The sequence below is a fragment of the Vigna radiata genome, chromosome 7, assembly GCF_000741045.1.
Source record: "Vigna radiata var. radiata cultivar VC1973A chromosome 7, Vradiata_ver6, whole genome shotgun sequence".
NCBI classification, from domain to species: domain Eukaryota; kingdom Viridiplantae; phylum Streptophyta; class Magnoliopsida; order Fabales; family Fabaceae; genus Vigna; species Vigna radiata.
This window is the reverse complement of record NC_028357.1, coordinates 46,016,426-46,037,281: the sequence shown is the minus strand read 5'-3', so window position 1 is coordinate 46,037,281 and position 20,856 is coordinate 46,016,426. Positions and strand designations below refer to the sequence as shown.

At 29.5% G+C, this 20,856-nt stretch overlaps 3 protein-coding genes across 10 annotated transcripts; all 3 read left to right on the top strand.

Annotated features, from left to right (window-relative positions):
• Positions 1 to 2,186: 2,186 nt before the first annotated feature.
• Positions 2,187 to 7,664, top strand: LOC106765602 (2-hydroxy-6-oxo-6-(2'-aminophenyl)hexa-2,4-dienoic acid hydrolase). 2 transcript variants are annotated; one of them, XM_014650280.2, is made up of 8 exons: positions 2,187 to 2,282; positions 2,417 to 2,492; positions 2,587 to 2,705; positions 2,790 to 2,872; positions 3,952 to 4,073; positions 4,684 to 4,845; positions 6,804 to 6,897; positions 7,165 to 7,664. In XM_014650280.2, exons 2-8 carry the CDS (start codon positions 2,477 to 2,479, stop codon positions 7,364 to 7,366), a joined length of 798 nt encoding a protein of 265 aa, XP_014505766.1. In that variant the 5' UTR covers positions 2,187 to 2,282; positions 2,417 to 2,476; the 3' UTR covers positions 7,367 to 7,664. The 2 variants fall into 2 exon arrangements, with proteins under 2 accessions (XP_014505766.1, XP_014505765.1); XM_014650279.2 differs by lacking the exon at positions 2,187 to 2,282 and having other exon boundaries at positions 2,290 to 2,492.
• Positions 7,665 to 9,217: 1,553 nt separating this feature from the next.
• Positions 9,218 to 13,848, top strand: LOC106769539. 2 transcript variants are annotated; one of them, XM_014655200.2, is made up of 7 exons: positions 9,218 to 9,424; positions 10,475 to 10,590; positions 10,698 to 10,780; positions 11,473 to 11,594; positions 11,851 to 12,012; positions 12,471 to 12,564; positions 13,334 to 13,848. In XM_014655200.2, the coding sequence occupies exons 1-7, from the start codon at positions 9,262 to 9,264 to the stop codon at positions 13,533 to 13,535; spliced, it is 942 nt and encodes a 313-aa protein (XP_014510686.1). In that variant the 5' UTR covers positions 9,218 to 9,261; the 3' UTR covers positions 13,536 to 13,848. The 2 variants fall into 2 exon arrangements, with proteins under 2 accessions (XP_014510686.1, XP_022639670.1); XM_022783949.1 differs by lacking the exon at positions 9,218 to 9,424 and adding an exon at positions 9,479 to 9,683.
• Positions 13,849 to 15,378: 1,530 nt separating this feature from the next.
• LOC106767107 lies at positions 15,379 to 19,453 on the top strand. Of its 6 annotated transcripts, none has more exons than XM_014651935.2 (8): positions 15,379 to 15,531; positions 16,391 to 16,509; positions 16,660 to 16,742; positions 16,938 to 17,059; positions 17,439 to 17,603; positions 17,937 to 18,030; positions 18,947 to 19,148; positions 19,239 to 19,453. In XM_014651935.2, the coding sequence occupies exons 1-7, from the start codon at positions 15,516 to 15,518 to the stop codon at positions 19,146 to 19,148; spliced, it is 801 nt and encodes a 266-aa protein (XP_014507421.1). In that variant the 5' UTR covers positions 15,379 to 15,515; the 3' UTR covers positions 19,239 to 19,453. The 6 variants fall into 6 exon arrangements, 5 of the variants coding, with proteins under 5 accessions (XP_014507421.1, XP_014507419.1, XP_022639667.1 ...); XM_014651933.2 differs by having other exon boundaries at positions 19,230 to 19,453; XR_002668835.1 differs by lacking the exon at positions 19,239 to 19,453 and having other exon boundaries at positions 17,937 to 18,129; positions 18,947 to 19,069.
• The last annotated feature ends 1,403 nt before the right edge of the window (positions 19,454 to 20,856 follow it).

Genomic DNA, 20,856 nt, shown 5'->3' with positions numbered 1-20,856 from the left:
CAAATTACACCACTAGAATGCAACATTAGATAGATCAAGCTGAACTTATCAAAATCTTGATTAAATTAAATTTTTGTACTATTGCAGTTGATTTTATCATATTCTTTTTGTTTTATATGTGTAAAGAGTTATTCGTTTTAGTTATCTTAATCAATTGAGAAAGGAGAGTAGAATTATTGGATAGGTGTTGATTGTGTAAGTTAAAGTTTAACAACCCACTATAAGAATTTCTTGATAAAATTTTGCTAATAGAAAAAAAGTTTGATAAAACAAAATTTATTAATAGATTTTAATTATAAACGAAAATATTTATTTGTAAAATTGGTTAATAAATTATAATTTTTATTATTACTAAATTTTTTTAAATTTTTATAATAATTTAAAAGCTTTATTATTTGTTAGTAAATAGTCAATATTTTTGTTTTGGATTTGATCTTTTTGTCATTCGTTAATAATGTATCAATAATTTTTTTTAATTTATTGATAGTTAAAATTTTTTGAAAATTTCTATATGTAATTTCGTTGATAAAATGGAGTATAGTTTTCTCACAAAATTCAATTAAATATTTATTGTAAATTAATTAAAAATAAATGAGAAAAAAAGAATAAGAGATGAAAAAGATATCAAGAAAGATGAATATGACTGCATATGTCATATGACGATAACTGTGACATAACTGCATATGTCATATCAATGAGGACAAAGAAAAAAATAAAAATCAATAACTAATAACTAATTTCTCATTATGTTGACTCATTTATAATTGATTTTTACTGATCACATAACTAAAAAATAATCAACAACAAAATTAAAGATGATTTAATAATTTAAAATAAAAAAGTAAAAAAAAAAAATGAATGTTTTCCTACTCAATTTAAAAAATCAAATATTATTTACATTCATACTCATATTTTAATTATTGATGAAATTTCAATTAAAAAAAATATATGAAAGAACATATTTATTTGTCTTCCTTAATATGTAATTTCTTAAAAAAACTTTGTCGTTAATATACTGAAATATACACTTTTGAGACCTCAGATGGCAGTCTGTTCATTTGGTTGGATGATTTAATACAAGTAGCCCATCTATAAGTTCGATTATACTAAATACTCTAAATGTTTTGTGTGTTTGAATGTGATTTAATTTTTTTTATGCAATTATGTTTAATCATTAACTATCGTGTATTTAAATATGTTTATGCTTGAATAGTTTTCTTAAGCAAAATAAAAGCGAGAGTGCTTGGAATAATCAAATTGAATCTTTCCTAATTCAGCGTTTAAGACAATAAAGATACAGATACATATTACAATTCATATTAAGATCAAGGAGAATCTTAAAAAAATATAACTAAAATTGTTGTAGGGAGAAAGTGTCTTTAATTTTAATTAATTGAGTGAGAATAAAATGAATTAAACTTTTATTTAAATTAAAAATATTTTAATATTTATATCTAAAAATAAATACGAGAATGGAAATAAATATTTAATACCCATCACGTGTCATATCTGATTTTAAAAGTTGGATATTATTCATAGTAAATTAATATTAATATTTTTAATCAAAATTAGAATAAATAATATCCGAATGCAGATTTATCAACCATCCATTCTGCTGTTAAGTTATAATTCTAAGGTTTAACTTGTAGTTGTACACACAATTGATCAATGATTTTATTTTTTAAAATCTAAATTAATAGATAGTGATAAGGTTTAATATTTATTTTGATTCTCTTTTAAAATATTTATTCAAAGTGATATTTTTTTTTTAAGTTCACTAAAATTTTATTTTCTATAAAAAATGTATAAGTTAGTTTTTTTTTTATTAACGGCCGCATAACTATCAATTGACTAATATTTTATAGGTGTAAAAAATTTAATATAGTTAAATTAAATTAGAAATTCAATTTTAACAAAAGGATAAACTTACACACTTTCTACAAACTTTTGTAAACTTTTAAAAAAGAGAACACCAGAATTAAACCTAGATTTAAGTGTCATTTACCCAAAATAAATTAGAATGTACACATGAAAACTAATTGAGTTATTTATACATAAGACAATAAGACAATGATATTTTGATAACTTTTTTTTATAATGAAACATGTGTTATCATTTATTCTTCTATTTGAATTTATATTTAAAAAATATTTAAAGCAAAACCAATCACAAGTTACTGAAAAAGTTTTTCTTATATTTAAAAGTTAAAAAGGTTGCTTATATCAACAACTGTAAATCTTAATCGGAGGAGCAGGAACAGACAAGAAGCGAGTGAGGAATAGGTAAATGGATCGTGTTCAAATGAAATGCCTGTGCATGTCATTGGTCACTCCCAATGGAATCCATTTTGCAAAATGCTTCTTCACTTTTCTTCAATTCATCACTTCTTACCACGCCTAAAATTTCCCATTACCAGGTTCGCTTTTCCGTCCCATATAATCACAAACCCAGAACCAGAAGGACTTTCATCTTGAGCATGGCAAACACCCCAGGTGATATTTGTTGTACTTTTCATTGCAAAATTGAATCTTCAATAAATTGCAAAGAAAGAAAACTCATACAATTGATCTGTTAACTACCTTTTAGCTGTTGAGCAACACAGAGTGATAATACCCAACAAGCACGGTGAGAATCTAGTGGGCATATTACATGAATCTGGAAGCAGGGAGATTGTAATCTTGTGCCACGGTTTTCGCTCTTCAAAAGTTAGCTTTTTTCATATTTTAAGCTTTTACTTGTAAACCCATTTTGCCCGATAAGTTTCATCGCTTTAGTTTCCTAATGTTCAGCAAACAAATACCTTAGTGAATCTTGCTGCTGCTTTGGAAAATGCCAGATTCAGTTCTTTCCGCTTTGATTTTGCTGGAAATGGGTAAGTTTAAAAGTAGTACAAAACAAAATCATGAATTCTAAAGAAAGTTGTTTGTTACTGTATTAGCATTATGAGCATTGATGTGATAAAAAAAGAAGTGGCCTTTTTAAGGTTTGAATTAAACTCATCAATATTTGAAAGCTTTAAGCTTGGGTCCCTATTGTAAAAAAAAAAAGAAGGAATGTATTAGATTAGATGAATAATAGGTAAGGGTAATTACTGCCACATTTTAAGAGCTGGGAATTGGAACAACATAAGTTGTTATGCCTAGATGATAAAATTTAAGGCAATGCATATTGGGGCTCTTCAACAGTGTAAAGACAGTCTTGTTTTGACCAACTTCTGCTTAAGGATTTCCAAGAGAGAAAAACAAGAAAAAATGAAATTAGTCTTCACGAGTTAAAATTAACTTACAAGTTAAAAAGCAAAAATTTAGAGAAATTATGAGAAAGATTTTATGAATTAGTTTATATATAAACTAATTTTAAGTTATAAAGAAGTTTATTTCATTTTTTTCTTCTTATTTTTGTTTCCTAAAAGTCCTTGTGGGAAATTTTATCAATACAAGTTCTTAGTAATAATAGCTCCAAAGAAACCAGTGAACCAAGCTTCTTAACAACAGGCACCACCATTGACCCAAACTTCTTAGCAACAGTAGACTTGGGGATTACTAATATGGTATGGGATGTGAATTTTCCAATGGAGAGATTTATCGGTAAACTAATTATATGTGACAGGATTGCTATCTTCACTGCCTGTTGGATTAATGTTTGAAGTCCCACATAAGTAGGATGAGATACTTACGCCTTAGGGCTCTTCCACGTGATTGATTAATTTTTTTTGGGTTGATCTCTCTCCTCTTATGCTTAAGTCCTAACAATTAAGCAATCTTCAATTCAATAATTTTTAAGCATATATATTCCTGATACTCTGGCCACATCACATTGAATGAGAGGTTGAAAACTCTATGGTAGTTTCTCTCTCCATTTACATGAAGTGCAATTTCTGCCATCTGGTCTTTATCATGGTTTTGCTTCATTCTATGTTTCCTTTAATTTAGTGTTGGATTTTCCTTCTAGGGAAAGTGATGGCTCCTTTCAGTATGGTTACTATTGGAGGGAGGCTGAAGATTTACGTGCTGTAATTCAACATTTTCATGAATCAAACCGTGGAGTTAGTGCCATTGTTGGGCACAGTAAAGGTATTTTAAATTATTTTCTTCAATTCCATCTTGCAAGTATCTCTACCAACAAGAAAAAGGTCATGAAAGATAAGTTAATAACACTCGGGTTGATTTAATAATCATTTCCCAGTAATTGATAATGTTATGAGCTCCTACTGGCTTGACTGTAAAGGTAGAAACCATGAATAATGCAGCATGCAGAGAATTATGTTGTTTCTGGCACAGAACCAGAATCAGCTCATCATTACTTGGTACTTAATAACTGGATTGTCTTCTATTATGAGCTAATGCAATATATTAAAATGTAATTTCTGGGCTGCTTGCCAAAAGCCTGCTATAGAGGAAATTGAGAAGCATCTTTTTATTTAAACAGTGTTTGTGAATTAGGATTATAGAACAATAGGTATGTGGAATGCGGGTTATATAGTTCTTAAACTAGATATAGTATAGTAATAGGTAAAATTGATGAAAAATTCCTTGACTTCTACTCTTTATCGATGGTCAATTTTTTTTTTTTTTTCATTCGTACTCAGTGAAACTTAACTTATTAGTTCAGCTTTGCCTCATACATCTTCTCAAATTGCATGCTAATTGGAATAAAATTAGTCATTGATGGCTATTGGTGCAGGAGGTGGCGTGGTGCTTCTTTATGCTTCTAAATATCATGACATTAAAACAGTTGTCAACCTATCTGGACGCTATGATCTAAAGGCAGGAATTGAAGAACGCCTTGGAAAAGATCACTTAGAAAGAATTAAGAAGGATGGTTTCATTGATGTGGAGAGATCAGGTAACTTGTCATTTAAGGACACTAGTTTCAATGATACTAGTGTTAGACTTTAGAGCATGTTGTAAGAGATAGTGTGAACAATTTGAGTGACTATCAATTACTTGTTTTTCCATTTTGAAGTTATGGTACAAGTGTATTTTCTGAAATTAGCAAGCCTGGAATTAGGGTTTGTCTTGCTTTCTGAAACTAGTATGTACATCTATACTAGTTTTGTAGATATTTATACTCAGAAACTATACACACGAAGTTTTCATGCATTATCTTAGAACTTTAAGCTCTTAAAATACATATATAAAATCTTAACGTTCTAGGAATATATTAAATCATGATCCTAGCTCTGCTTGGAATGCTTTCCCTAACTATAACAACATTTGTTTTCGTACAAAGTACTATCATACTAGTAGCACAATACAGAACACCAAGGTGAGCTAATGTTTTAAACATTTACATCTCTCGTGATATAATATTGTTGACATAGGTAGCATTCAAATCACCTCAACAATCTCAATCCCAAGAACAACATAATCACATATATCTTATCTTGGAGAACCATAATAACAACAAATTACACCCAATTCGCAATCATAGATTACATAAATCCTTAATTGTATTTTCTATGATATTAGGGTAATTTGTGACATTGGACACCTTCCTAAAAACTTGTATTAAGTATGTTGCATCTCATAACAGCACCTGATCCATTAGAAGTAATATTGTTAATTCAACCCCAATTTCCTATGTTAGGGTGATTCTTTACACCTACTATACAAAGTCTAGGGTGAGAACTTTCTACAGCTTCTCACTAGTGTGGTGCTTGAGCAACAATTCTTGGTGTATGCAATTATTACCACTACCTTAGCATCACTCAAGCAAGATAGGGAGAAAACCCATATCATAAGCAATTTCGTGATAGATACAGCAACCCAACTTAAGCAATCTTAACCATCCTCACACAATTTAATCATAAAAAATACAGCTATATTGTAGCCGAACCTTCCAATAAGCTAACTCAAACTAAATTGAGGAATCCAAACTCTAATTCAATTCAACAAGGTATACACCAATTAAATCATAACTCTATGTATTCCAATTCAAAGAAAACCGAACTCCAATCAACAACATTCATCACATTTTAACGCATATAAATCAAATTAAATGATTAGATGTAAGCTATTAGCTCCCTTTACTTGGAAATAGCTAGCCTTGCAAGAAAAAAAACTTCCAAAATTGAAATGTTTTCAAAAAAATCTGGTAGAACCTCCCAAGTTTCAACCTATACAATCAACATCTTCACTTGTTCCAATTATTAGTACAATCCTATTCCTCAGTTGATTTTAATAGATGGAGTATGAACTTCCATTGAGTCAAAAAAATTAGGAAGGGATAGGACCAATGGGAAAATACGAACTTTTGCCTAGATCAAGATGTAATGAGATTGTGGAAAAGATGGATGATAAGCCAATAATCTTTAGAGAGAGGGTAAAATATTTAGGAATTTAGAAATATGAAATTTAGAATAAGTGAAGAATTAATTTTTTTGAATTTATTTACCGATATTTTTTCCGAGACATCTTCATTCTCCATTAAATTTCGAAATCATATCTCTTAACCTAATAAACCGGGTCTTATTGTATTATTCTATCCTATAAGCACAAAGTTCTTGCTGCAGTACATCTTTTTTGTTGCATTTCATTCTCTTAAATTGATAATCAATCAAACCAAAAAAGAATCAGGGAGAGGGGAAGACACAAAAGGAAAAAAATGAAAAATCTGGGCAATAAAATAATTATCTGCAACTGTTTTTAATACTTGGACCATTGAAGATTGATTGGCGGTCAGCCATCATAGGTAATCTGACTGATGACAGGGATTTTCTGTTTTAGTAAGTTTAACACAAACACAATATTGGGTTATTTTAATTAATGACCATTTGGGGTTGGGTACATCTACTGTTGCAGGAAATTTTGAGTACCGTGTGACATTGGATAGTTTGATGGATCGCTTAGATACAAATATGCATGAAGCTTGTCTTCAGATTGATAAAGAATGCAGGTGAGAAAATATTTTGTCTGGTTCCTTTTGATTGACCACTTTGCATCTTTTTGATGGTAAAGTATGCATGTAGAAATTACATAGTTTATATAAAGAAAATATAATTGGGAAGCAATAAACCATAGGATAATTTATGATGGCATTAAATTTAGGAACATATGATTCAAAACTCGAAAATGCAGACTAAATATTTTGAGTAGAGGGTGTTTATATGAATTTTCCATCATGAACAGAAGTGCTAATCTCAAGTCATATAATGTATTACAGGGTCCTAACTGTTCATGGTTCTTCAGACAAAATTGTCCCTGTTGAAGATGCATCTAAATTTGCCAAGATTATACCAAACCACAAGCTACATATAATAGAAGGAGCCGATCATTCATTCACTGGTCATAAAGATGAATTAGCATCTGTTGTTGTGAACTTCATAAAGGAAACCTTGCACCAGGATAAGGGTACTGCTAGCTAGGTATTTTTGTATTTGCTAGAAGCATTTGAACTCACCTTTTTCTTGCAGTTTCAAGCCAGTTGAATTCACTACACATGGATGAATCTGCCTATGATGTTCTACAATATATATTGGCCCTTCTAACTTTTGGTTATTAAATCAGTGAACTTGCATCAGAGTGAAAATAATGGCAAGACCAATGTCTGTCCTTGTTATTTACATGATCAGATGTACTGGGTTATTTTGACATTATCAATTATGACGATGCAAATTTGGATTTGGACTTAGTTTAATCTCAAAATAAGCTCATGATATGAAATTGCCCTTTATATAAATTGTTTCATAACATTAGTCAAAGTGTGGTTTTCAATATCTTCCTCCTATCGAAGATTGTATATTTGCTGATAATTGAATGAACAACAGCTACTAGAATGAGTTTTTGGTATATTAGAATGAGTTTTGAACTTAATTTAACACGATGTAAGAATTGCTCTTTTTTATATACATTATTTTGGTTATTAGGAAATGTGTAAATTTTAATACATTATCTTTACATTAAAAATTGCACATTTTAAATGAGATAAGTAAGAATAAATATTTGTGAATGTTTTATTCCGGCATAATTGATTCAATAACAATACATATATTAATACTACCTTAAACTTGAGTTATGTTTTAATTCAAGTCAAAAGTTGACTCAAGATAAGAAACTTACTTCCCATTTGCATGTAATATTGATCATTTAACTAGTGGCAGCTTCTTCCAGCATTCAAATGATTTCTTATATTTTGAATGGTGTAATTATAAATATAATTTTAAATACCATTTTATATTTTGAAATGTATGGTCTAAAGGTATAAAATGATATTCTGAGTTACAAATTATTTTACATTATGTAATTTGAAATATATATATATATATATATATATATATATATAATCTAAAAATTTATAAAGGTGCAGATTGAAATTATAGAAACGCAGAAAGAAATGTTAATGAGATTTTATCAAAAAAAAGATTTGACATGGTTGTTAACTGTTTTACAGCCCTTTGATGTGAAAAATGAATATAAAATCCTTACATGTCACTGATGTTAAGGGAAGTTTAACACAAAATATATTTTTAATTGGTTATTTTTAGTAATAAAAAAATCCAATTATCACCATGTATAGCCTAATTATTATTATTATTATTATTGTTATACATAAAAATTATTAGATAAATATTAAAAAACTTTAAAATAAAAACAGTTTAGGAAAATCAAGTGTTGTCTTTGCAACACAGTTTTCGTCGAAAAGTCCAGCATAATTTACGATATTTTTCGATGATCTATAATCTGTAATTATGTATAAAAAATCTATTTGCTTTTTTTAATTTATCCTTTTAAATATTATTTTTAAAATTTAAGTGATTATTTATAATAATAAAATATTTTTTAGTTTTATTATTTTAGTAACTATTTTTTATTTAAATAATTACTAATTATGAAATAATTATTTAATTTTTTGTTATTTTAGTAATATTTTTAAAATTTTAGATAATTATTCATAAGAAAAAACTATTTATATTACTTTTTATTTTAATAACTAAAATTTATTTTATTAATAATTATATATATATATAATTGTTTTTTAAATTTTACTTAATCATTGTTGTTATAATTTAAATAATTTATAAATATTTAGAAAAATTAAACACGTTTTTAGTCTCTAAATTTTAATACAAAATTGAAATTAATGTGTATATATTTCATATTAATATTTAAATTATTCAATAAATTATTAAAGTTTTAAAGTTTTAGGCACATAATTTCAATTTTGCAATAAATAAACATATTTAACCCTGTTTAAATGGTTACACTGCTACGCGAATTAAGTTAAAGGAATTTGGATCATTCTAATTCACGATCACATGATATGCTTACTGTGTTCACGGGTCCTGTCGTTAATTTGTCTTCCAGGTTTGTTGAATTCAGGAGGAAGCTTTCACAACCAATCTTTTCTGGTATTTCTCCCAAGCCGATTCGCATTTCAAGAAAAACCCTGAGCTTGAAGATGGCCCAACCTTCCCAAAACCCCTGTGAGTTAATTTTCTGGTGTCTGATACTTGATATGAGAATCGATGACATAATTGACTCTGCCTACAATCATTGGGTAGCAAAACTTCACCTTTAAGTACTCGAAACAGCTTCGTGTGGTTTATTTTGAAGCTTCTAATTTAATCCATTGTTAAAATCGTCCAGAAATGGTTGGCTGAATGCTTTTCAGTTGTTTACAGGTTCTGTATATTTGTGGCACTGAGATCGTGCGCTTGTTTGCATTTTTCGTGGAATTGCAATGTAAATTTACATGTTAAACTAACAGTTTTAAATGGGTTCCATAGTTTTATGTTCAAAGTTGTTTGGGTTGTCTTCTTCAAATGCTATTTTGTTTAAATATTTTTACAAGAAAACACATTTTGTTTAAGTAACAATTATGGATTGTTGGAGCCACAACACCTTTAACGCTTACACAAATTGATAGGCAGTTGAACCCCATCTGATTCTTTTTTTTCTTCCTATTCCTACCAATTAGATAGTGTTACCAAATCCAGCTTAAAGTTAAGCTTCTAATTCTCTCAATTTTTCTCACACTGCTTGCCATATGTATAAATCAAATTAATTTTATTTCATTGTCAAGGGCCTTCTCCCCTTTAACTGTATCACACCCAGAGTTCACCTCATCGTAGATGTTCATAAATTCCATGATTTATAATTTATTGCTATGCTAATATAAATATCATGCAAAGAAGGTATCCAAAGTGGTAAAGTATGTGTTGTAGCATCTGTAACTTTAGCCTTATAATTCTCTGGTTCTGTTTTTATTTGTACAGATTTGTTTTCCTGTAATTAGTTTCTATTTGTTTCCTATAATTAAGTTAGCAAGATTCTTTCATGTAATACTAGGTCAAGAGTCATTACATTAATCATTTGGAATATATTTGTAATCAGCCCCTATTGCAGAATTGTAAAATAAAGAGTGATACTTAGTATTTGAAATAAAGAGTGACAATGGTTAATCTGACTTGCGTGTTGAGTATTAAATCAATTACAAAGAAAATGACTACCCACTCTTGAATTACTTTTTTCAGCTCGGCAGCAGAAAATCATAATTACTAAAAAGAATGACAGTAAGCTGGTTGGCATTCTTCATCAATCTGGAACCGAAGAGATTGTCATCTTATGCCACGGTCTTCGATCCACCAAGGTTAATTTTCCCTTTTAATAAATTGTGAGCTCACTTTTTTTATTATTATGTAGATGCCATAAAAAATTGATGACATCCAATTATACATTAAAATTTTCTATCTCCAGGAAGACACTATCATGATAAATCTTGCTTCTGCTCTAGAGAATGCAGGAGTCAGTTCTTTCCGCTTTGACTTCAGTGGAAATGGGTAGATACCTTGTATTACAGGACAAATTGTGAACCTATTTGTTTTTGTATTCAAATTATGCAACCAGCTTCACTTTTTGTTGTGAATATCAATGTTACTAGATTCAAAACTATTCTAAATGTTCCAAGCTAAAAATCTTCAGAGATTCTGCAATGCAAGATGTTCTAAGGTTTTACTTATTTTTTGCAGTTGTTGGCATACGTTAGTAACAATTGTGAAGCATATGATATGATTTTCTGTTTAAGGAAACAGATACTTGATATTTATATATTCACATATGCATCGGTATAGTGGATATGCAAACGCTACTTAACGTTATGTTAATTGTTACTGAGTTATTTATTCTTGGAATATAAATTTCTCAACTGTCAAGATATAAAAAAATTATCTGTTTTACCAAAAAATAACACATTAGAGGTCATTGATAATATATATTTAATATTTTATGCAAAAACATGATTAAAACATCGGTTCTGCCTTACAAGGGAATTTGGACACATACTTTTACTTCTTTTTTTTCTAGTTTTAACAAAGTAATTATTTCCTTTGACAATAAAAAAGTTAAAACAATTTCGTGATGAATCACCACTAGCTTCTCCACCATGATCTATGAAACTTCTTCTACCTAATCTTGATCACTAGTATTGTTTAGCTGTTTCCTTTTTTATTTAGCCGTTGAGTTTTCCTTCTAGGGAAAGTGATGGTTCATTTGAGTTTGGTCACTATTGGAGGGAGGTTGATGATCTACATGACGTCATTCAACACTTTCATAGAGCAAACCGTATAGTTACTCTAATTATTGGACACAGTAAAGGTTTGTTGTTTACATCCTTACGTGCAGATATAATTTTGCAGATGATCAAGCACTAAAGTTTCAATCATGTGTTTAGTCCATACTCTAAATTCAAAACTTTTATTCTTAATGTACTTAGTTAGCCTGTGGAAGTTCTGAAACGAAACTGTAGTAATTTTTATCTTATCTATCAGCCTATGAACAGCTTTAGTAATAAAACTTGATAAAAGTATAAAGAGGGTTTATGTGAAATTTTGTTACTTGTATCCTGATACAGGAGGTGGCGTGGTGCTTCTTTATGCTTCTAAGTATCATGACATTAAAACGGTTATCAACATCTCTGGACGCTATGATCTGAAGGCAGGAATTGAAGAACGCCTTGGAAAGGATTATTTGGAAAGAATTAGGAAGGATGGTTTCATTGATGTGATGCGGTCAGGTAATCTTTCATTTAACGATAAAACATTTACACGCCTCTTACAGCATGTTGTTAGAGATGGTTTGAATAAATTTAGTGTCCATTAATTACTAGTTCCCAACATCGGATTTATTATGCATATTTGTTAAAACCAGTAAGTCAAAACATGGCTTTTTTCTTTTGCTATACATTTTATACCAAAATTGGAATTGGGGAATATTCTATCTTTTTAAGCACAAAGTTCTTGCTGCAGTACTTTTATTTTGCCGCAGTTCATTCTCTTAAATGTCTGATAACAAAAGAAACCCCAAAAAGGAAAAGAAAAATAAAAATTTAGGCAATAATTATACTTCAAGATTTGTTGGCAGCCTTCGCACGTAATCCGGCACATTACATGACATTCTCTGTTTCTAGCTGTCTAACATAGGCACACACTTTTTTACATTATTATACGACCATTTGAGGACATCTCATTGCAGGAAGTTTTGATTACCGTGTGACTTTGGAAAGTTTGATGGATCGCTTAGATACAAACATGCATGAAGCATGCCTTCAGATTGATAAAGAATGCAGGTGAACACGATCTTTTGTCTGATCTCTTTTTGCGTCACCCTTTGTATCTTTTTTGTTTACGAAGAATGAGTATGGAGTTTACAGAGTTTGTGTAAAAGCTAAAGTTAAAACCAGTGATAATTTTTTAAAGACCCTTTGTAAACGAAAATCATGTAGAATTTGTAGAATACACTATTTAAACCGTTATTTTTAACCTAGTGATTGTAATTATATGTTTTTATTTATCACAATGACCAAGAGTTCTTATCTTATATAAGGGATATATAGGGGGCGTATCTAGTGACAGTCATTTTTATATAAGGGTTATTGTTTTTTGTCTATATAACTTGGCTCCATAATGCTGTATTAACACATTAATTTCTTGAAATGTCCCTTGTTTTGCCTTCTCTAAACTTGATTTTACGAGAGATGTCCCTCTAATTATTTCACAGCTGCTGAAAATTATGAAATCAGAGGAGGAAATTTACAAGATTTAATATCCACTCTTGATATTTCAAATAGAATTGTTTAGTTTCAGGTTTTGATTTACTCTCTAGTCTAGCAGGGGAAACCATTACATGCACAAATTTATGAATACTTTCGTATTTAATTGAGGAATTCTTATTTAATAGTTCTTAGAGTAGTGATTTTGAGCAAAGGGAATTTACACTGGTGAGAGATGATGCTGAAGGTAGTAGGGTGGTCTTGTGAACAATATTCTTAATAAAGCTACAAATTCATCACATGCATTCATATAGTTGCTAATCTCAAATCACATAATGGATGACAGGGTCTTCACAATTCATGGTTCTTCAGACCCAGTTATCCCCGTTGAAGACGCATATGAGTTTGTCAAGATTTTACCAAACCATAATCTGCATATCATAGAGGGAGCTGATCATTCATACACTAATCATCAAGATGAATTGGCCTCTGTTGTTGTGAACTGCATAAAGGAAACCTTGCTCCAGGATAGGGTTACATCTGGCTAGGTATCTACCTTTGCCAGTGCCATCTATCTGAACTTTAATTTGTTTGACATGTATTTTTGTAAAGATGTGCAATTGTGGTAGATCTTGCAGTTTTGAGCCACCTAAAATTGCTTAAGGTGACAAAATCTCTATTATGGATGAACCTTTTGAGTTCTTCTAGTTTTTGCTTATTAAATTTGTGAATATTGCATCATGGTGAAAATAATGGCGAGAGAAATATCTGCTACTGCTATTGGTCTCTGATCAGATGCACAAAGTCATTTTGACATTATAAATTATGAAATGCAATATGCAAACAGTTATTTTATGCTGACATATTGTAGCCTTAGTGGGGGTTAGTCCCACATTTCAAGGGTTTGGGACAGCTCATGGTATTTATATAAGAGTGTAACGAAAGCCTATGGCGTGTTGAAAGTATTTGTATTCTTACACTCTGATACAAAAACATACAAGTAGAAACATGAATGCAAATTGACAAGTAAGCCATTTACATAGTAACAATGAGTTCATTATATTTTTGTGGCTAAAGTTGCCTCTTATCTGAACTTTTAGTTCAAGTTTGGTCCTTCATTTTAAAAAGGTCCACTTTTTTATTTAAAGTGTTTCATAATTTGTGACGATACTACCAAGTTGATTAAGTTAGTGTGATAAACAAGTTGATAATCAACCTCGTATATTAGACTATTTAGGGATTAAAATTGAATTTTGTTAACATATACAACATTTTTTAAAAGTAGTCTTAGTATTCTTTTAATGTTTTTTTTCATATTTTTATAGACATTAATTTCCGTAACTAATTTAAGGAGAAAAAAATTTTATAGACATTAATTTCTTAGTGTCAATTGGTCTACTTCGAGAACAAATTGCTTTTAACATTAATTATTTGCAATTTTAAAATTGCGCGAGTTTGTTTGTGCTTATGTTTTTAATAAAATAAATAAACTTCTGTTTATTTATGCAGTTTTCTAATTAGTAGGAAGTTTTATAGTTTTTAATAAGCTATTCTTATATATATATATATATATATATATATATATATATATATATATATATATATATAGAGAGAGAGAGAGAGAGAGAGAGAGAGAGAGAGAGAGAGAGAGATATTAAGTCATTATTTACAGAAAATAAGTACTTTTGGGCATTAGAAAAATTCTATTTATTTTTTAAAAGATTAAATATATTTTTAAATTATAAATTTTATAACGAAATTAAAATTCGTCGTTTTAAAACTTTAAAAATATATAAATATAGTCTTTTTAATTTAATTATATTTAAATGTTTTTACCTGTGAAATATATTTATAAACTAACTTGTCAAATACATGTTAAATTCAACATTTGCTTCAAAATATATTTAATACATAACAAAATTTAACATAATTAAATTAAACAAATTATATTTATTTATTTTTAAAGTTTTAAAATAAAAATATATTAAAATTTTAGACAAAATTAATTTTAATTTCACATCACATTTAAGTAACAAAAATATATTTAACTACTTTTTTAATTATGTTATTTGTGTTTTAATTTTGTTAATGAAAAATATCAGGAATATTTTTTTTTAACAATTTTTCTTGGAACATTCACTTTTTTGTTGGAAATTAATGTTATGCATTTGGGAAATGGGATCAGTAAGTAATTAATGTTCCAAGTAGTAACTGATTAAACCGTTAGAATGGTTTAACCGAAGTAGTCTTGGTGTTAAGTTTAATATCTATGCAGTAACCCTTGATAAATTTAAACCAAGAAAGAGGTAGTCTTAATTACGTTTTACAGTATAACTTAAAGTTTTAATTTTTACAAAAGATGGAGTAATCAGATTAAGTGGGCGATTCCATCATACAAGAATGCCCCCACATTACACACACAGAGAGGTTGAATTATAAAAAAAGCAGGCTTTGTGGCACTGTAAACTCAAATTCAAGAGAGGTTTCACAAGAAGCATGCCAGCAACTTCGCATCCCAGAACTTGAAGATGGCACAAAACCCATGTGAGTTATTTCTTTTCAATTTTATTTGATAAGAGCTTGATGTTGAGAGTTTGTGGGTGTTCTTTACCTCTTCAAGAACTCCTTTTTACATAATTTACAAAGAAAACACTGTGTATGGAAGCAAATTACCTGTGAGTGTTGGAAGCGTCACACCATCTTACCCAACCTGTCTTTTCTTATCAATTGAATTCTTGCCAAGTCTTTCTCACATTCCAAGTTTGAATTTTTCTTATTTGCATGTTCAATCTTCAGTTTATTGGAGTTTGTCTCCCAATTCTTATCACACTGTATACCTTTTAAAACAAATTTATTTTCTGTTCACAGTAAAGGGACTTCTTCTCCCTTGTTCACCTCACTGTAGCAGTCAGCCGTCCTTAGAATCAGCCTTTCATTCCGCTATTTGAGCATTTTAAGCCAAGTATTAGTCTTCACATACCAAAAGAAATAACATGCTATGGAATGGAAATATTCACAATCACTCTGTCTATGTTTTGTGTTTCAGACAACTCGGTATTAAAGAGAAGTTTTATAAACTACAGATCTCGACTCAAATGATTAGTACTTTTGGCATACCAAAATAATATTTTTTAACATGTTCTTTGTGGTTTGACAAAATTTATTGCAAATTACAAAAATTTTGAGCACAATCTTTGTTGTTTGCTATCATTAATGATTTTATAACTTTTAATAAATTTCATCATTTAGTAGAGAATATGTCAGGAAGATTGTTTTAGAGAATGAAATGCTAACGATCGTTGTGTCGTATTGGTAATTAATTACAATGTTTAAAAACAGTAGCATATTGAATATTCAATTAATGTAAGAGAAATTGACTTCAGCTGTTAAATTGTTTTCTCAGCATTTCTGCAGAAGAAGGTCATAATACAGAATAAGTATGGCTATAAACTAGTGGGCATCTTACATGAATCTGGAACTGAAGAGATTGTTCTCCTATGCCATGGGGGTCGAGCTTCGAAGGTTACTTTTCCTGATTTGTAAATTATGAACTCACAATTTTTTCTATTAGGATGCAAATGTTATTAGAAATTAATATGACCTCTGATTCCATAATATGAAAGCCTTGATTCAATTTCTGTCATTGTTTAGTTATTTTTTTTCTATCTCCAGGAAAACTTTATCATGACAAATCTTGCAGCTGCTCTAGAGAATGCAGGAATCAGTTCTTTCCGGTTTGACTTCACTGGAAATGGGTAAATTTCTCGTTTTACATATCAAAACCGATAGCATATTATGCTTATATTCTTGTGTTCAATTCAATATATACAACCACTTGTTCCCTCCTCCATTTCTGCTATGTTTATATTAATCTTCTGCTATCTAATTCTGTCTATTACTGTTTCTGTTTGACTTTCATGTTGATTTAGCTGTTGATTTTTTCCTTCCAGGGAAAGTGAAGGTTCATTTGAGATTGGTGGTTTCTGGAGGGAAGCTGATGATTTACATGCTGTAGCCCAACATTTTCTCAAAGCAAACCGGACAGTTATTGCTATTGTTGGCCACAGTAAAGGTTTGTTGTATTGATGTAATTAAAGCATGTCTGCATGTGTTTATATTTCATACTCTGAGCTAGTCAGCAAAAGTACCAAAATGAAACATGAGTCGGTTTTATATTGGTATGCTAAACCAGGATTTATAAATTTTATTACTTACCTTCAACTTTAATGTGAAGTCTACTGTGATGATTGTGTTAATCTGTATCCACTACAAAGGAACAAATACTTGTCAAGTTGCTGCATATTCGTGATAAGGATTAAAACATTATTTCATCCCTTTGCAAAACTTTCCAAGATCTTCTACCAGTATCAAGAAGTCTACAAACCACTGTGTATTTGAGAGTTTGTATGCATGTTGAAATTGTTCTGAATGGTTTATGTATATTGGTGCAGGAGCTAATGCAGCCATTCTTTATGCATCAAAATATAATGATGTTAAAACAATTGTGAACCTCTCTGGTACTCATGATTTGAAGGTAGGCCTTTTAAGTCGTTATGGAAAAGAATTTCTGGAAAGAATCAGGAAGGAAGGTTTCATTGAGTTGGAGGCAGCACCAGGTAACTGACCACTAAATCAGCATTTATTTCAATACTTATATTTCATATGCTTGTTTCTCTGCTTTTAACTTGCTATTTATTGCATTTTCTAAAATGATGTGTTTTTCCTCTTCACCCTTTTTCAAAACAAAACTTCCTTTGTTCTTCAAACCAATTGGAGCTCTTTGTTTTGGTCTCCGATCTTTGATACAATGTTCCAACTGCATTTGTCTTGTCATCTTGCTTTGCTATAAGTTCTAGCAATGTCAAACTTCGATTTCTTGACAAATTTGGAAAAGTTATTATCACCTGTTATCTTCAGTTGAGGACATCTCGTGGCATGTACTTTGGCAGGAGGCATCAATTATCGTATAACTGAGGAAAGTTTGAAGGATCGGTTAAGTATAAGTATGCTTGAAGAATGTCTGCATATTGATAAAGAATGCAGGTGACACTCTTCTTCACCCTTTCATCTTCATTACAGAGTTTTATTACAATGACCCACACACCCGAATCTCTCAGCAGTTAATGCATGTAATTTTTAACTGTAAGTGTTTTTCCTTCAAGAGCATGCCTCTGCCAAATTTTAAAATTAAACAAAATCCTCATTATTTTTTCATGTTAGAAATTTTTATTTCAAACATTTTTGTTGTAAGTTAACAATGAAGAATAAATATGAAAAATAACGAAATAGTTTGTGAGGATGATAGTGATTCGATCTAAATTTACTATGTTATATCGTTCTTAAAGTGATCGATTACATGACTTGTCTAGATGCATGTTAACTCATCACCAATCAGTAATAGAGACCATTTTCAAAAAAATAAATAATAATAAATTATAAAGATTAAAACAATAAAATACTTGAAGGATACAAAATCAAAATCTGTCATATTTGCAAGAATAAATGAGACAGGAAATGGAATTTATAACTTGCACTATTTTAATGCTTAGTTTTCTCATTATCTTTTCTTCAAAAGTATCAGTTTTTATTGCTTCAGTAACTATGGAAAATTTGACCAAAAGTGAAAGGCATAACCTTCCAAACATTTCAGTTTCGAAATTTGCATGTAGGTCATTCAATCTGAAAAGAACTAGTGATGTTGACAATGCATGGTTTTACTTCCTATATTCATTAGTTCTCATATTAGTAGTCAGTGAAGGAGATAATCTTTATCCATGTAATTTGATGTTTGGTTCATGCTTCCAATATGCAAGTTAATAGGTTTATGTCTATATGGAGTATGGACTAGTAATTAGTAATGGATTTAAAGAACTGGAACATTAATTTGTGCGGAAAAATGATAGTTTTTATTTGTGAAGTTGTGAAATTTCCATAATGAATGGTTGTAGATAAATGACAGGTTCTTTACAGTTCATGGTAGTGCAGACATCCAAATCCCAGCTTTGGCTGCAGTTGAGTTTGACAAGATCCTTCCTAATCACAAGTTTCATATCATAGAGGGAGCTGATCATGTATATAGTGATCACCAAGATGAATTAGCCTCAGTTGTTGTGAACTTCATAAACGAAACCTTGAACAAGGATAAGGGTGCTTCTAGCTAGGTATCTATCTATCTATCTTTGTTGGCTGCATTTGAACTCAACTTTTTCTGTTGGACATTCGTTTATCTAATGATATGGTAGATGTTGCAGCGTTAAGCCAATTCAATCTGCCACTGATGAGCAAATTTTCTGCTATGGATGAACCTGCCTATGATGTTCCACAACACGTGTTGAACTTTTCTGGATTGTACTTATTGAATTAGTGAATCTCTCATCATGGTTAAAATGATGGAGAGTTAAATTATTTATGACAGTGCAAACAGTTTTCTCAAGTTAATACCACATTTGAAGAATGTTGGAACAAAGCATGGAATTGTAAAAGAAAAAGGTAAGAAACCTTATGGTAAAGACTTCTTAGTTGCCACATGTTTGAAGCAATGATAACTAGTCTTGGAGGGACAGTAGTTAAAGAACTAAAATAAATATTAAAAGGATTTCTTACTTTTACATTCTTCATTAGTGGCTGAGACACAAGTGAGCAATAAAAATTATGAAATTATTTATTTGATTTCTAGGAAGATTGTGGAGGACTTGAGAAATTGTTCTCAAACAAAACATGTGGCATAGAAGTGAAACTGAAAATATGATTTGAATTAATTAATGTAAAGTTGATTTTCACTAAGGACCAATCAAATAAGTTTCTCAATAAAAATGTTTAAAATTTCTTTTAAGAAAATAGATTTTAAAGAAACTAAAATTAGTCTGTATATAAGTGAATTTGTAAAAATTTTTTTATGTACATTTTAAAAAAATATTCATAATTTATGTATAGATTAATTTTAATTTATGAATTATTTTTGAAGTATTTACGTAGAAGCCTGAATATTGGGATGTTTTTATTCTATATTTATCAAGGAATTTCAAACATAAAATAAAGGGTGGGTTGCGATATCGTCTGTTTATTTATATTAATTAAATGTGTTAAATTCTTAAGCACATAGTTTTTGAAAGAAATGATTTTTCCCCTTACGTTGAGTAATGGTATTTGGAATTTGTCACAAGATTGATAAATTTTGCTTCATTGAATGGTGCGTTTGTTTGTATAAGAAAACATTGGTGATTTATTTTAGGTGGTTTGTTTTTAAATAAATATTGTTTAAAGGTGATTTATAAAGTAAAAATTGATATGTATTTATGTATGGTAAAAGCTTTTTTAAAGTTTTCTCTTTTTAAGCGCATATTTTTATTCAAATTACTCATAAAAACACTGAAGACTCTTTTTTTTCTTTTTCTACTTTTTCAAAAAAGTATAACCAAATATGTTCAATATTATAATAAGTCATGTTCTATTTAAAAAATTCAGAAAAAAAAAATTAAACAAATGTACCAAATTTTACATATTTGAACTCAAACTGCTAACACTGTCAAATACTGGCTGTAAAAAAACACTTCCAAATGTTATGATTACATTAATTAGCATTAAATTAAGTTTGAATTTTTTAATCATTTGTTTAAGGTATGTTATTAGCAAGTTACTCTTGTATGTAAATATTGTTCTAATTTAAATAATAATAATAATAATAATAAGTTTCAGTTTAAGAAGAATATAATTTTTTTAAAGTAAAATGGTTAAGATTAGAGGAGAAATCTAATATTAGAGAGATAAAAATATTTGAAATTGAAATTTGGGATGTTTTGATTAAAACACTTAACAATGGTAAAGTCGCAAAGAATACAATAAAAATATTCTTTCACTGAAAGAGAAAAT